Here is a 12,869-nt window from a genome sequence, read left to right on the forward strand (position 1 = left end):
CACTTGGTAACTATCTCAGGTTTAACCTGATAGGTTGCTCTCTGTATCTATAATTCATTACAACTCTTCTGCTAAGAATAGTCCTGAATTTGGCATGAAGTTATAAATTATATATAAACAATGTGATTCAGAAGTCAAAGTGGATTACAGATAGCAAAGAATCTCAAATTGCCTCTAGCAAATTTCAGACTAAGAAGGAAAAATATCTTCTCTTACACAGAAGTTAAGAGCATTAGCTCTGGGACCAGAGCACCGTGACATGACTGCAGAGCCAGTGCTCTGATCTCCTAGTCGAGATGCAGGGAGTGGGGACATCAGCTCCTCCAGCCACCTTTGCTCTTCCTAAGACTGTCTCCCACACAAAGGCTAGCTGGGCAAGCACAACACATTAAACACTGAATTAGCCAAAAAAAAAAAAAAGTTGAAATTCTCATACATACCAGAACATTTGTAAAAGGGAGAGAAGCCTTTGCATTTCACATTCTGATTCCTTGTTCACTCTCCTCTTATTTTGGAAGCTTTAACAACTACCCTCCGCAACCCAACCTTTCCGTGGTTTCCACCAGCAATTTAGGCCTCCCTGACTAACCTCCTTGAATTATAGGCTTCGGAGTAAACTCTCTGCAGGAGGACGTAAATAGACTGTGGCTGGAGTTCTGCTTACAGAGGGGCCTAAAAAGCCAAAATCTCAAGTGCAAAGAACTCTGGACATTGGGAGATAGGAAAAATGGGTCCACTGTATGGTGCAATTCTGAAGCAAACTACCTGGAGTTAGGTCAGATTTCATAGCTTAACAGCCTAGTCCCTACAAGACTGTACTTCAGTCACCCGCTGAAAATTGTGAGGTACCCAGGTTACCCATACTCTTTACCAACTGACTATAAATTCAGGGTTGCCTATAAGCCCCTCGAGTTTGATAATTTGCTACGACAACTTATAGAACTCAAGAAAGCACTATAGTTACAATTACAGTTTTACTATAAAGGGTACAAATCAGGACCAGCCAAATAAGGACACTTGTAGAGTGAGGACATGTCTCCCTCCTAGCACATCAGTGTGTTTCACAGACCAGGAAGCTTACCCAAGACTCAGTGACAAGAGTTTTTATAAGGGTTTCATTCTGTCGACATGATTGATTGAATTGGTGGCAACAGGCTAGGGCTCCAAGGCCTCTTACCTCCAGGGAGGTTAGGAAGTCAGGCTGATATCAGAGCTCAAAGCCACATGATTGGTCTTTCTATTATAGCCAGTCCCCATTCCTGAAACTATTTAAGGGCCCACAGAAAATCACCTCATTAGCATAAAATCAGGTATGGCCCCAGGGTCCTACCATGAATAACAAAGACACTTGCATCACTTGGGAAATTTTAAGGGTTTAGAAGTTCCCTTTTAGGAACCCAGGACAAAGATCAGACAAGTTCTTTATTATACAGCATATGGAAAATAGAATTAGAATTGGAACTACTTTAAGTCACCAAAAACGAGGGCCAAAAAATTATGATTTTTATGATGGAGAAACAAATGTGAAAATGTCATCATTAGATTTATTTTTAATTTATTTTTCACCCAGTTGTTCATTCAACAATATTTATTATCTCCTGGGCTAATCATTGAAGATATACTGTTACATTGTCAATGAAAAAAAAAATATATTTGTACAGTTGACCCTTGAACAGAGTGAGGTTTAGGGGTGCCAATACCCCACACAGTCAAAAATCCACATATAACTTTTGACTTTCCCAAAACTTAACTACTAATAGTTTACTGTTGACCAGAAGACTTACCGTTAAATAAACAGTTGATTAACACATATTTTGTATGTCATATGTATTATATACTGTATTCTACAATAAAGTGAACTAGAAAAAAGAAAATGTTGTTAAGAAAATCATAAGGAAGAGAAAATACATTTACAGTACATATATGTATTTATTGAAAAAAATCCACGGACCCAGACAGTTCATACCCGTGTTGCTCAAGGGTCAGCTGTATTACATGGAAAAGAGGAAGGATGAATTATTTGAAATTATTTGCTCAATTTTAATTCCAATTGTAATGAGCCTGAGTTCTGAGATAATCATTAATTTTGCTTGTCAAAAATGATGTTAAGGGCTTCCCTGGTGGCGCAGTGATTGAGAGTCCGCCTGCCGATGCAGGGCACGCGGGTTCGTGCCCCAGTCCGGGAAGATCCCACATGCCGCGGAGTGGCTGGGCCCGTGAGCCATGGCCGCTGAGTCTGCGCATCCGGAGCCTGTGCTCCCCACCGGGAGAGGCCACAGCAGTGAGAGGCCTGCGTACCGCAAAAAAAAAAAAAAAAAAATGATGTCAAGAGAGCTCCCACCGTACAAAATATTAGGCATCAAGTCTAGATTTATGAAGAATTTGGGGAGGTAGGGGACAACAGAAAAAATATGGATGTTGTTTGTTTAACCACAAGGCTGCCATTTGGCCTTATGTTTTTAAACAAAATCAAGAAGTGCTTTGAAATGTGATGTGTTTTAAACTGTTCTTTTTTTGCTTTCCTGTAATTGGAGCAACATACTAATTTCTACAAGTTGTGACTACTAACAGAGAGCAATCACCTCACAGACTTGTACCGAAGAGATGAAACCATCCAGGTGACAGGACACGGCCATGTGCAGAGTCCCCGCTTCCCAAACAGCTACCCCAGGAACCTGCTTCTGACCTGGCGGCTCCATTCCCAGGAGAAAACAAGGATACAGCTAGCCTTTGACAATCAGTTTGGATTAGAGGAAGCGGAAAATGATATCTGTAGGTAAGTGGGAAATAAAATCTATTTTAGGGTAAAATTTCAAAGTAGAAAAAAAAGACAGATTTAAAACATCACATCAGACTTCTCTTTTGGGCCCTCCAGACCTATCCAAGATACTCGACTTCTTTTTCAAAAAACCTTTATGTCAGTCCTAATGGACAAAATAAATTGGAGCTCAGACGCCTCTGCAGAAAGCCTGGTAACCTGCATGACTCACAGAAACTTACTCCTGCAATTGTCAGAGCCAGGCTGTGTGACTCCCAGAGAAGGGGGGAATCTGGGGGCCCCTATCTTGGCCAGGCCTAGAACAACCCACTTTGTGAGCAGGTAGATGTATCCAATATCCTGGCTCACCTGCGCCATGTCACAGGGCTCTGGTGCAAGCCTGCCAGGGCTTCAGGAGTGTATTTCCCTGCTGAGCTCCAGGAACTGACCCAGCACTGGGAGATGATGATGGCAAGGACCCTGTCAGGTCCTTACCTGAAATCGTAATTTTAAGGCCTCAGATATGTGTAACAAGGAAGAGAAGGCCACCTCCCAGGATCAGTGTGCTCCTCAGAGGTCTGTTTCTTCCTGTAGTTTCTGGGTCAGCAGAAGATGAAAGCTGCCCCTGATAATCTTCTCCCTTCTTAACATGTTTATCAGAGAAAGCCCTGGCTGTTGTTCTCTGAATTGTCAGCTCACAGCATCTTATTCACTTAATTAGCATGTGTAAGATGCAGAGGATTTTCTTTTTCCTTTCTGTACTTTACTGCACGAACTTGTTCTGCATTGCCAATGAACTACTACTAAACTGCTAAATTCTTTACTTTGAATAATAAAAATCAGGTACTTCAAATTTGGCTGTCCTTTATTGCATGTCTATTATGCTGACGGCTCTTATTATGTTGCTGTTTTTTCAAGAATAACAGCAGTGACTGTTATTTTCTAGGACCATAGAGGGTAATGTATGCCAGAAAGCAGAGATGAATACATGCAGGAAGAGCCAGTTAATATTTACAAAGAGAATAGCTTGAGGAGACCTTGTGTCTTTTCAGCCTTGAAAGGGAGAACTCATTTTCTGTGCTCAAAAAAAAAGAAGAAAGACCTTGGAAACAAATGAAAAGCTACTATTATGGGGATATATGTATACTTATAGCTGATGCACTTTGTTGTACAGCGGAAACTAACACAACATTGTAAAGCAATTATACTCCAATAAAGATATTTAAAAAAAAAAAAAGATTATTAAAGGTGATGTCATTGAAGAGACACTGGTCTCCACTGCAGAGCAGGATTTTGATCTGGTAGTGATTGAGCCCTTTTGGCGTCCTGACCTTAAAACTAGGAGGGGAAGTTAGGATGGTTTCTCTTCCAGACCCTTCATCAAATCAAGTTGCTCCTAAAAATTTATGGAGGGAGGTAGAGGAGTAGAGGTAAAGGGGAGAGGAAGCAGGGAAAGAGGCAGATCAGAGACCTGCCTCAGGTGCAGGTCCAACCAAAATGGTCCTCTTTTGACTCCAGACCCAGAGTAAAAATTGTGCTGATGTTGTGTTTTTTAAAAAACAAAAGTGACCTCTTGCATTATTAACCAAGTTTCAAGTATATTCTTGCTTTGTGCAATAAATATGATTCACATATATTGTATATAAAATGAAATGCAATTGATTTCCTCCCATTTGTTCCAAACCTCCTTGATGTTTACACTGTAATATTTTATTGCTGGAATAGCGATTCTTTCTTAGTGCTTTTCACTTTTCAACACCATATATTAAGTAGTTAATTTACATAGCACCCAAGAGATATTCAGCTGGTAAAATTACATAAACCTTCTTATTTTGCTCATTAGGAAACTGAGGCAAAGGACATAAAGGCCTCACAAATCACTGTCAATGAAATTTAGTAACCATTTTATTATGCTCGCCGCCTCCTTAGATCACCCTGCCTGATCCAATGAGAGCTCTGAGGTGCGTGGGTAAGACCAGTAAAGTTGTATTGGATTTTCTTCATATTCAGACATGTTGGTTCTCATGCTGATTCCTTTTGGCAATCGTGACAGGAAAATATAAAATGGATATGAGACTTCTGCCACTGTTCACCTTGAATGCTCACCCTGAGTGCTCGTTTGCATTGTTACTTTAGCATCTGAAGTCATTTGAGGAGAGGTAGATTGGAGGAGTGAGACACTGATGCCCAGAACTGAAAGGCACAAAGTTCAGCTCTCAAGCAGAATGTTTTAAGATCTTGGGTGTCTGAAAATAGAATAAATGATCCCTAGAAGATGTCAGCTTGGTCACTGAAGTTGTCCTATTATGTGATGAAAAAGTGAGACGCTGTGGAGGGATTCTGAGGATCAAACGACTCTGTGGAATACCTAAAATGCCTCTCCTTTCTTCTTCAATCCTGGGATTCTGTGTTTCTCTGACTGGTACCAGTGGTGAACCCATGGTCTTACCCTCATTTGCACATAGCCCAGATATTTCCAATATTGGCTAGTGCACATCCCTCCTCAAAGTCATGTGTTTCCATTATGATAAATGTCATAGTTTATGATATGATCCTTCCAAAAGACAATTTCAAAAAAGAGAAAATAGTCTTTTATTTTACCGTTTATTTTCTACAATGAGAGTGCTGATTTTATGTGCTGTATGGGTATAGATCATTTCCTTTCTTAAGGAAACACTGGATGTGGTAAATTAATTCAAAGTGGGAATTTGTTTAAAAACTTGATATAGTAAATATTCGGGTATATAATTAGAGCTACATCTCCTAAAATATGACAATAGATTATACTTGTTAGTTTTTCCAGGAAAACCTTATGAGACAGATGCTCAGAAAGTAGCCCATTTTGATTTTTGACTATTTAGGAAGAGTTATGGCTAAAAGTGTGTAAGGGTGTTTCCTCAGAATAGATTGTTGAAGTTTGAATTTGAGAAACCTAATCCAAAAACTAGTTTTCCTTCTAAAATATCTGTAGGTTATAATTTTCATTTCAGATGATAGGTCACGAGAAATCACATATGTTAGTTTCAATTTCTCAGTGAAAGTATGAATTTCAAAGTCTTCTTTAATCAAAGTTTATGTCAAATTGGTACTAGGTATGATTTTGTGGAAGTTGAAGATATATCTGAAACCAGCACCGTTATTAGAGGACGATGGTGTGGACACAAAGAAGTTCCTCCAAGGATAACATCAAGAACAAACCAGATTAAAATAACATTCAAGTCTGATGACTACTTTGTGGCTAAACCTGGATTCAAGATTTATTATTCTGTTGTGGTAAGTAGCTTAACCACCCTATGATTAAAAGCAGACACTGGTTACATGAAGTATAGAGATCATTTTCTGTGATTAAATTCAATGGTGTGAAAGTGAATGAACTGTGTTAATTGTCTATGGTATGCTTTGTCCCTGCCTTGTGGCCAAAATGTTAAAGTCTTCTTTAGTGAGAAATGCCATTTTAGCTCTATTAAGTCAATGCTTGGGCCCATGTATTTTGAAAGAAAGCATAGTGAATAGAAAAAGTAGAATAGTTTATGGTAAAGCATATACCATATTGCCTTTGATTCAACTGGAGCAAAATAAATATACAGCCAAATAGAAGGTAAGTGAGAATTGAACCTCTTGGTTTGAAAAATTGTCTACGTAACTCTAATCACAGAAGAGTCCCAATGATTTTAGTTTAAATTATGACTCAAATTTGGGAAGGGCCTATGTTATCATCATAGAGCCTCAGGGTTAGCAAGTATCTTAAAAATTGGAAGGTATAATTCAGGACCCAAGGTTTGATTTTTGTTTACTACACCCATGCTTGTTTGTGGTCTCACCTCTACTTAAACACCTCAGCAGCCATTTCCAACTTTATATGGTTCTAACTATTAGAAGGTCTTCAACCTCATATTGCGGCATAATCTACCTTATAGTTAAGTCTAGTTGTTGGATCACACATGGTCATGGGTCTTCTTTACTGTCATTCATTAGTAGAACAATATAAAGTTCCTTCTTATTGACAAATATTCTGATAGGTGTAGTAGATACAAAGGCAAGCAAGAAGACAGTGTTCTTGAACCTCCTGGAGCTGATAGTCTGGTGGAAATGACAATTAGAAGCCATAACAACTGAGAATGATAATAAGACGGAAATACTGGGTGTTACAGATGAAGCTCAGGGGGATATTGGGATAATTTTGCCTATACATTACGTTTAGGATACATTAAATATCCCTGAATTCAGTTGTTCATAGCATATTGCCTTTTGCTCTCCTGGCAACATCTTTAACTCTCATTCAGTTTATTGCTATCCCTTTTCAAAGTGTGGATGCCGAAACAGAACACAGTACTACAAATGGAGTCAATTTGGGTTTTTTTTTTTCCTCTTATGAGTTAAATTTAGAATAGGAAAAATCTTGGTTTTTTTAATCTAATGTGGTTTCTTTTCTCTTTTTTTTTTTTTTTTTTTGCGTTATGATGAGTGGTTAAACACAAAGTGAATTCTACATCAGAATACTATAAATGAAAAAACAGCATGTGGTGATACTGGTTCCAGTTTTAATTTGAAAATAATCCATCAAGCATGATATACATTATTGCACACTCACGCAGTGCTGCTCAGCATTAAAGTGGAAGTGTGAACCTTTGGTTTCTACATTTCTTTGCTTCTAATGTGTTCAGTGATGCATCTGTTCTCAACTGTTCATGGACAAAGCAGGCTTAGCATGTTGGAATGGTGATGTGTCAGAATGGCTTAGTGAAGGATCTTTTTTCCCCCTAACATATCAAGGCCTGTTGTGCTTATGTGTATACTTTTTGTGAAGCTTTGGTTATGACTAAGTTAAATGGTCCATAAGTCAGTTAGAAACATCTTAACTCTAATACCATATCTTTAAGGCAAAATAACTCCTTTTTGTAGAAAAAGGCAGTGCAGGTGTGGATTTAGGGAAGAATGAATATTTTTGTTTGAGGTGCTTTGGGTTACGGTGCAGGCTCATCACTCATTTCCTAGCCAATGTTAAGTGGAATATTGGACAGCCTTTGTAGTATGGATGTAAACTGTCCAGCATGACTCCACTCACTTACTTATTCACCTCCACCAGTACATTCAATTGTGTTTTTAGAAATGATGGTAGTCAAAACTTTTTTGTTATACAGCCTCTTGGTCTGCATTCATTGCAAATAGCTCCAGGCTCTTTTTCCGCTCCTAATTGGCTTCTGGCACTAAATATGATCAATTAGGGCCAAAGTGCTTTGGTGGCTGAATTCCAAGAGGTAGAGTGAGCTTAACCTTCAGGTGTATATAAACTCTAGATCTGTGTGGCTTTTTGATAAACTCTTGCATTTGATTCTTGTTCAACAGGGATCATTTATGCCTTGACCAATGTTTTGGAAAGGTCATTTTATTCATGTTTAAATTTTTCTTGGAGAAACTTTAAAGCAGAGTTTATGAACTCAAATGCTACAGAGCCCAGACTTAAAATTCATAGTGAGCCAGATATAAAATTAGAGAGAGACAGTGGGATTAAAAATGGCAAATCCCGATGTATGTAAGTCAAATCATTATTCTGTACACCTTATACAGGGCCATATGTCAATTATATCTCATAAAACTGGAAAAAATGGCAAGCCTTCTTTAAGTGTATTTAAATAATGATTTTTTAAATGTTGTACAGGCCCACAAAGCCTGTAGAGTTTGGAGGCAGCTGTTTTGTAATCCCTCCTTTAAGGTATGGCAGGTTCTGGGGAAATTTGAGCAATAGTTTCCGAGCAATCACAGTGCTCTTAGAAAACGGCAAGTAGCTATTTGGATAGGTAAAGACCACCCCGCTTCTCATCTCTATCTTTCTATCTCTCAGCCTTCCATCAAACATTTCTCTTCTTCCTACCTTAGTGATTCTCCAGTTGTACAGGGGCCTCCCCGAGGCTGTAAGGTATAGGTGCCCAGGACCATAAGAGCCCATTACACTGGAATCACATCTACATGGTTCATGCTTATGACGTTTTTGGAATACCAAGTCTAGTGTACATTTTTAGTCAATTTTTCACTCCAGCAAAGTGTGGGAGACTGACTAATGGTTAACATCCTGATCACTTAATTTTGGTTAGCAATTATTCTTATATTACAATTTTGTTTGGTGTGCTTGGAATTCAATTGTCTACCTTTTTTTACAGCATCTATCACAGTCTTTCCTAGGGCAAGGCAGCACAGCCATAGGGGACCAGAGCTTTGCTGTAAAGCACACTTTGGATCAAAGGAAATTTCCCCAGTTACTAATGGTGTGATACAGAATGGGTCTCTTACCTTTTGGTTTTACATCCATAAAATGGGGATAATAATTGGAGTTGGTGTGAGATTTTAAATTAATAGCAAATACTTATCATAGCACCTAGGACATAGTGGAAGTGCTCAATAAATAATGGTGATAAGGATCCTACCTTTACCATCACAAATTGTGTGTGTGTGCGTGTATATATATATATATTCCCTCTAGATAAATGGTAATGAACTAGTTGAGGGTAGGACAAACATCCTGTGTGTATTCCACACAGTGCCTTATACATGACTAGACAGTGTGTTTGTCGAATTGACTCTTCCTGAGAAAATATGATTCAATTTCATATTTCAATTTTTTGCTCTCCTACTCAGCTTTCTTTCCTAATTTCACTCAGCTGAGGAGGATAGATACCATCAGAGGGCATAATGAAGCAGAATGGATAATGTTATCAAATTGTTATCAATATGTGTTTGTCTAAATAAATTAAGCTCTCCCATCTCAAATCTAGTTTATTGGGGAATTAATGGATGGATTGGATTGTTAGGAAAATTTTTTGGAAGACCATTAAATAGTTTATTGGAAAGGTGTCCAATTACAAGGCTCCCAATGGATGTTGTGCAAAGAAGTCAGCAAGCATGGGTATATGAATTTCAGCTCTGCTGCTCACTGGCTAAAGGCTCAGTTTTCTCATCTGTAAGATGGTGATAATACTGCCTGACACACAATTAACTAGTTATAGGATTAAATTAGATAATTTTGTAAGCCACCCTACCTGGAACTTAGTAAATTACTCAAATATCTGCTGCTGTTATCATTATCACTGGCGTAATAATTAATATATCATCAGGTGATAAATGAACTTGGTAGTCCTGTACAAACAGCCCAGCTGTCAGTGTGTGTGTGCATACACATATACACACACGTCTGACCATAATTCACCTCCTTCATCCAAGGTAGAAGCATTTTATTGTATATTGTCACAAATATTTTAAAAGCCTTTTATTTGTGTGTGTGTTTAATGGAGAGTACATTTTTACTTCAAAAATTATTTATAAATTTTTATTGAAATATATTGATAAATGATTTACAATATTGTGTTAAAATAAAAAGTTAAATTATTTGAAAGCTATTCCCAAACTTTTTTGTTTTATTAACAAGCTCTAGTTTATTTCATAAACTGCATTTACTAATACCCATTCTAAACACTTTCTAAAATAAAAAAGCAATTTTATCACCAATTTTTTAACTGTGTATCTCTGCAGTTTGAATTAACTTCAAGTGGCACAGTTAAGATTGCCATTGAGATTAAAACTCCACATGAATCATGGCTTTGCATTATAAATAATTTTTTTTAAATAGAGGAAGAAAGGGAAGAGGATGGAAAAGAAGATAAGGATGCAAAGAAAGAGGAGGAATAAAACCAGTCAGTTAATAAATAAGATTCTCAGTTATAACAACTTTCACAGATTCTAATTTTGCTCACCTAAAACTTAACAGTTGGTGAAACAAAAACAAAATAATGGTGGACAATTCATTATTATTCCCCTAAACTAATTCTCAAACAAAGCTAGAGAGTAAAGGACCTCATTCACTTTCTCTACAAAATGTGGAAATTCCATCTTTATTTGCATAGTCAGATAAAAATTGTTGAAGGTTTTGAATATCCATGGGTATTCTGACCACTTCAGCCAGGACTGTATATAGAGCCAAGGATAGTCAAGGTGAGAGCGATAATCACATAGCAGATTCTGTTTACCTCAGCTTCTACATTTTGGTATAGCCTTCTGGAGGTTTGGTGATATGAGAGCTGCGGTATTATTTATTAAATGCCTACTGTGTGCTAGACCAAGCTCAGTCTAGGGTCCTGGAGATACAGCTATGAGGAGGATAGGCAGATCTCTGTCCTCATGATCTCATATGGTAGCAGAAGGAAGCAAACAATAAACATTTAAGTAAATAGGGAAGTAAGAACATACATACAAACATAAATTTTTTGAAGTTCAATAAAAGAAAGAAGATAAAAGAGAACAGTGTGACAGAGAGTGACTGGAAAAGGATCCACTCCAATCAGAGAGTCAAGGAAGATCTGTAGGTGTAAAATTTGAATTGATACCCAAAAAAGGAGCAGGAAACACCATGGGAAGCTATGGGAGGAGTGCTTTAAGGAAAAGAACAGCAAATGCTAAGCCCTGAAACAGAAAAGAGAAGACATCTTTGACAGTAATTCTTCTTTTGGTGTCTTGGGATTCAGGCTACTGGAAGGAGGCAAACATAAGAGAGGGAAGTAGAAGAGTAGCTCATTGCTCTCTCAGCTAAGCATGAGAAAGAAGTTTTCTTATCCTCATCTCAGCCCATCTATTTTGGATGCTTCTTAAATCTTTCAGTACTTAGACCAGGTAAGGTAGCTAAAACCAGAGGGTGAGCTAGGGGCAGATACTAAGAAAGTATCAACAAGATAACAAACAAAGTGTGGGGCAGAAAGAAAACAAGGGGCATGGTTCAGGTCAGACAGGAGGATAGCATATGCATACTCCAAAAGCCCTAAGTAAATGTCATAGCAGTAGACTGCCAAGTTGGCAAGCCCAAGAGCTTCAATGGATATTGCTTGAAGGATTCATTCTTAAGGCCAGAGTCTCATTATTGCAGCATTTTATAGGCAAGGCTAGATAAGTGTTCTTATTTAAAACTTTACAAATGTTCTAAAATTTCACCAATTACAGAGATCATTTTGATGAACTAGGAGTCTCACTGGGAAGGTTAAGTGAATCAGTTATTTTAATCAGATTACCTTCCTAAAACCTGAATACATAATGAGAACTTTGATAAGAGTTCTTGAGAGAGTAAAGAGCAAAATGTAATATAGTCCTAGAGCAAAGAATAATTTGACAAAGAATATGGCTAGGGGGCTTCCCTGGTGGCGCAGTGGTTGAGAGTCCGCCTGCCGATGCAGGGGATACGGGTTCGTGGCCCGGTCTGGGAAGATCCCACATGCCGCGGAGCGGCTGGGCCCGTGAGCCGTGGCCGCTGAGCCTGCGTGTCCAGAGCCTGTGCTCCGCAACGGGAGAGGCCACAACAGTGAGAGGCCCACGTACCGCAAAAAATAAATAAATAAAAGAATATGTCTAGGTCCAGAAGCAAATGATAGAGGTTGAGGAGAATAAAGTGGAAGTGGGCTCTCACAGGTGGGGGTGGGGAGCGGAAAAGGAGGAGGTAGGCAAAAATAGGATTAAGGGAGCAGGAGGCAACAAGAAAGTGAGGTGGAATGAAATCCCATGATAATATGTTCCCCTGTGGAATTCAGGGCATTTTTGCTAGTTATGTATTCGTTTTAGTGCATTATTCAACAGACTTTTTACTGGACACCTATTATGTTTCATGCACTTTGATAAATACTGGATATAGAGTAGTGAACAAAACGAGACAAGGTTTCTGCCCTCATAGAACTTACAATTTGGTAGGCACAGTCCTGATGATGATGATGATGATGATAAATATATTATAAAATAATAATAGTCATAAATAATAGCATCTAACCCTTTGGGTTATTGTGAGGATTAAATATATGGGGCAATGTATGTGAAGTGTTTAATTCAGCACACAGCATATTGTAAATAATCAATCTGCTGCTATTAAACCATGTATTTTGCCTGAAGACTGGTTGTAAGAAAAATATAGAATCTTAGAGGTCCAGTGCCTAGGTCAACCCCCTTATTTTATAAGTGAGGTAGCGGACTCAGGTTGGGTAACTTTACCAGTAAAACAGTGAACACAGGTTGTGAGTTTATCTGTGGTCACAGAGCTCACACATGTGTTATCCAATGAGATACGAAAGATGGGGACGCTCTCCAA

At 38.3% G+C, this 12,869-nt stretch overlaps 1 protein-coding gene across 4 annotated transcripts in view; it reads left to right on the forward strand.

Moving 5' to 3' along the window:
• PDGFD (platelet derived growth factor D) overlaps positions 1–12,869 on the forward strand; it is a 246,223-nt gene that overhangs the window by 167,547 nt on the left and 65,807 nt on the right. For 2 of the 4 annotated variants that reach the window (XM_032641705.1, XM_032641707.1), the window contains 2 exons: positions 2,572–2,776; positions 5,851–6,031. In XM_032641705.1, coding sequence (XP_032497596.1) covers positions 2,572–2,776; positions 5,851–6,031 — 386 coding nt within the window. The remainder of the gene's footprint in view (positions 1–2,571; positions 2,777–5,850; positions 6,032–12,869) is intronic. The other 2 variants (XM_032641706.1, XM_032641708.1) reach the window with 1 other exon arrangement.

Source organism: Phocoena sinus, chromosome 8, assembly GCF_008692025.1.
Source record: "Phocoena sinus isolate mPhoSin1 chromosome 8, mPhoSin1.pri, whole genome shotgun sequence".
In the NCBI taxonomy this organism is placed as follows: domain Eukaryota; kingdom Metazoa; phylum Chordata; class Mammalia; order Artiodactyla; family Phocoenidae; genus Phocoena; species Phocoena sinus.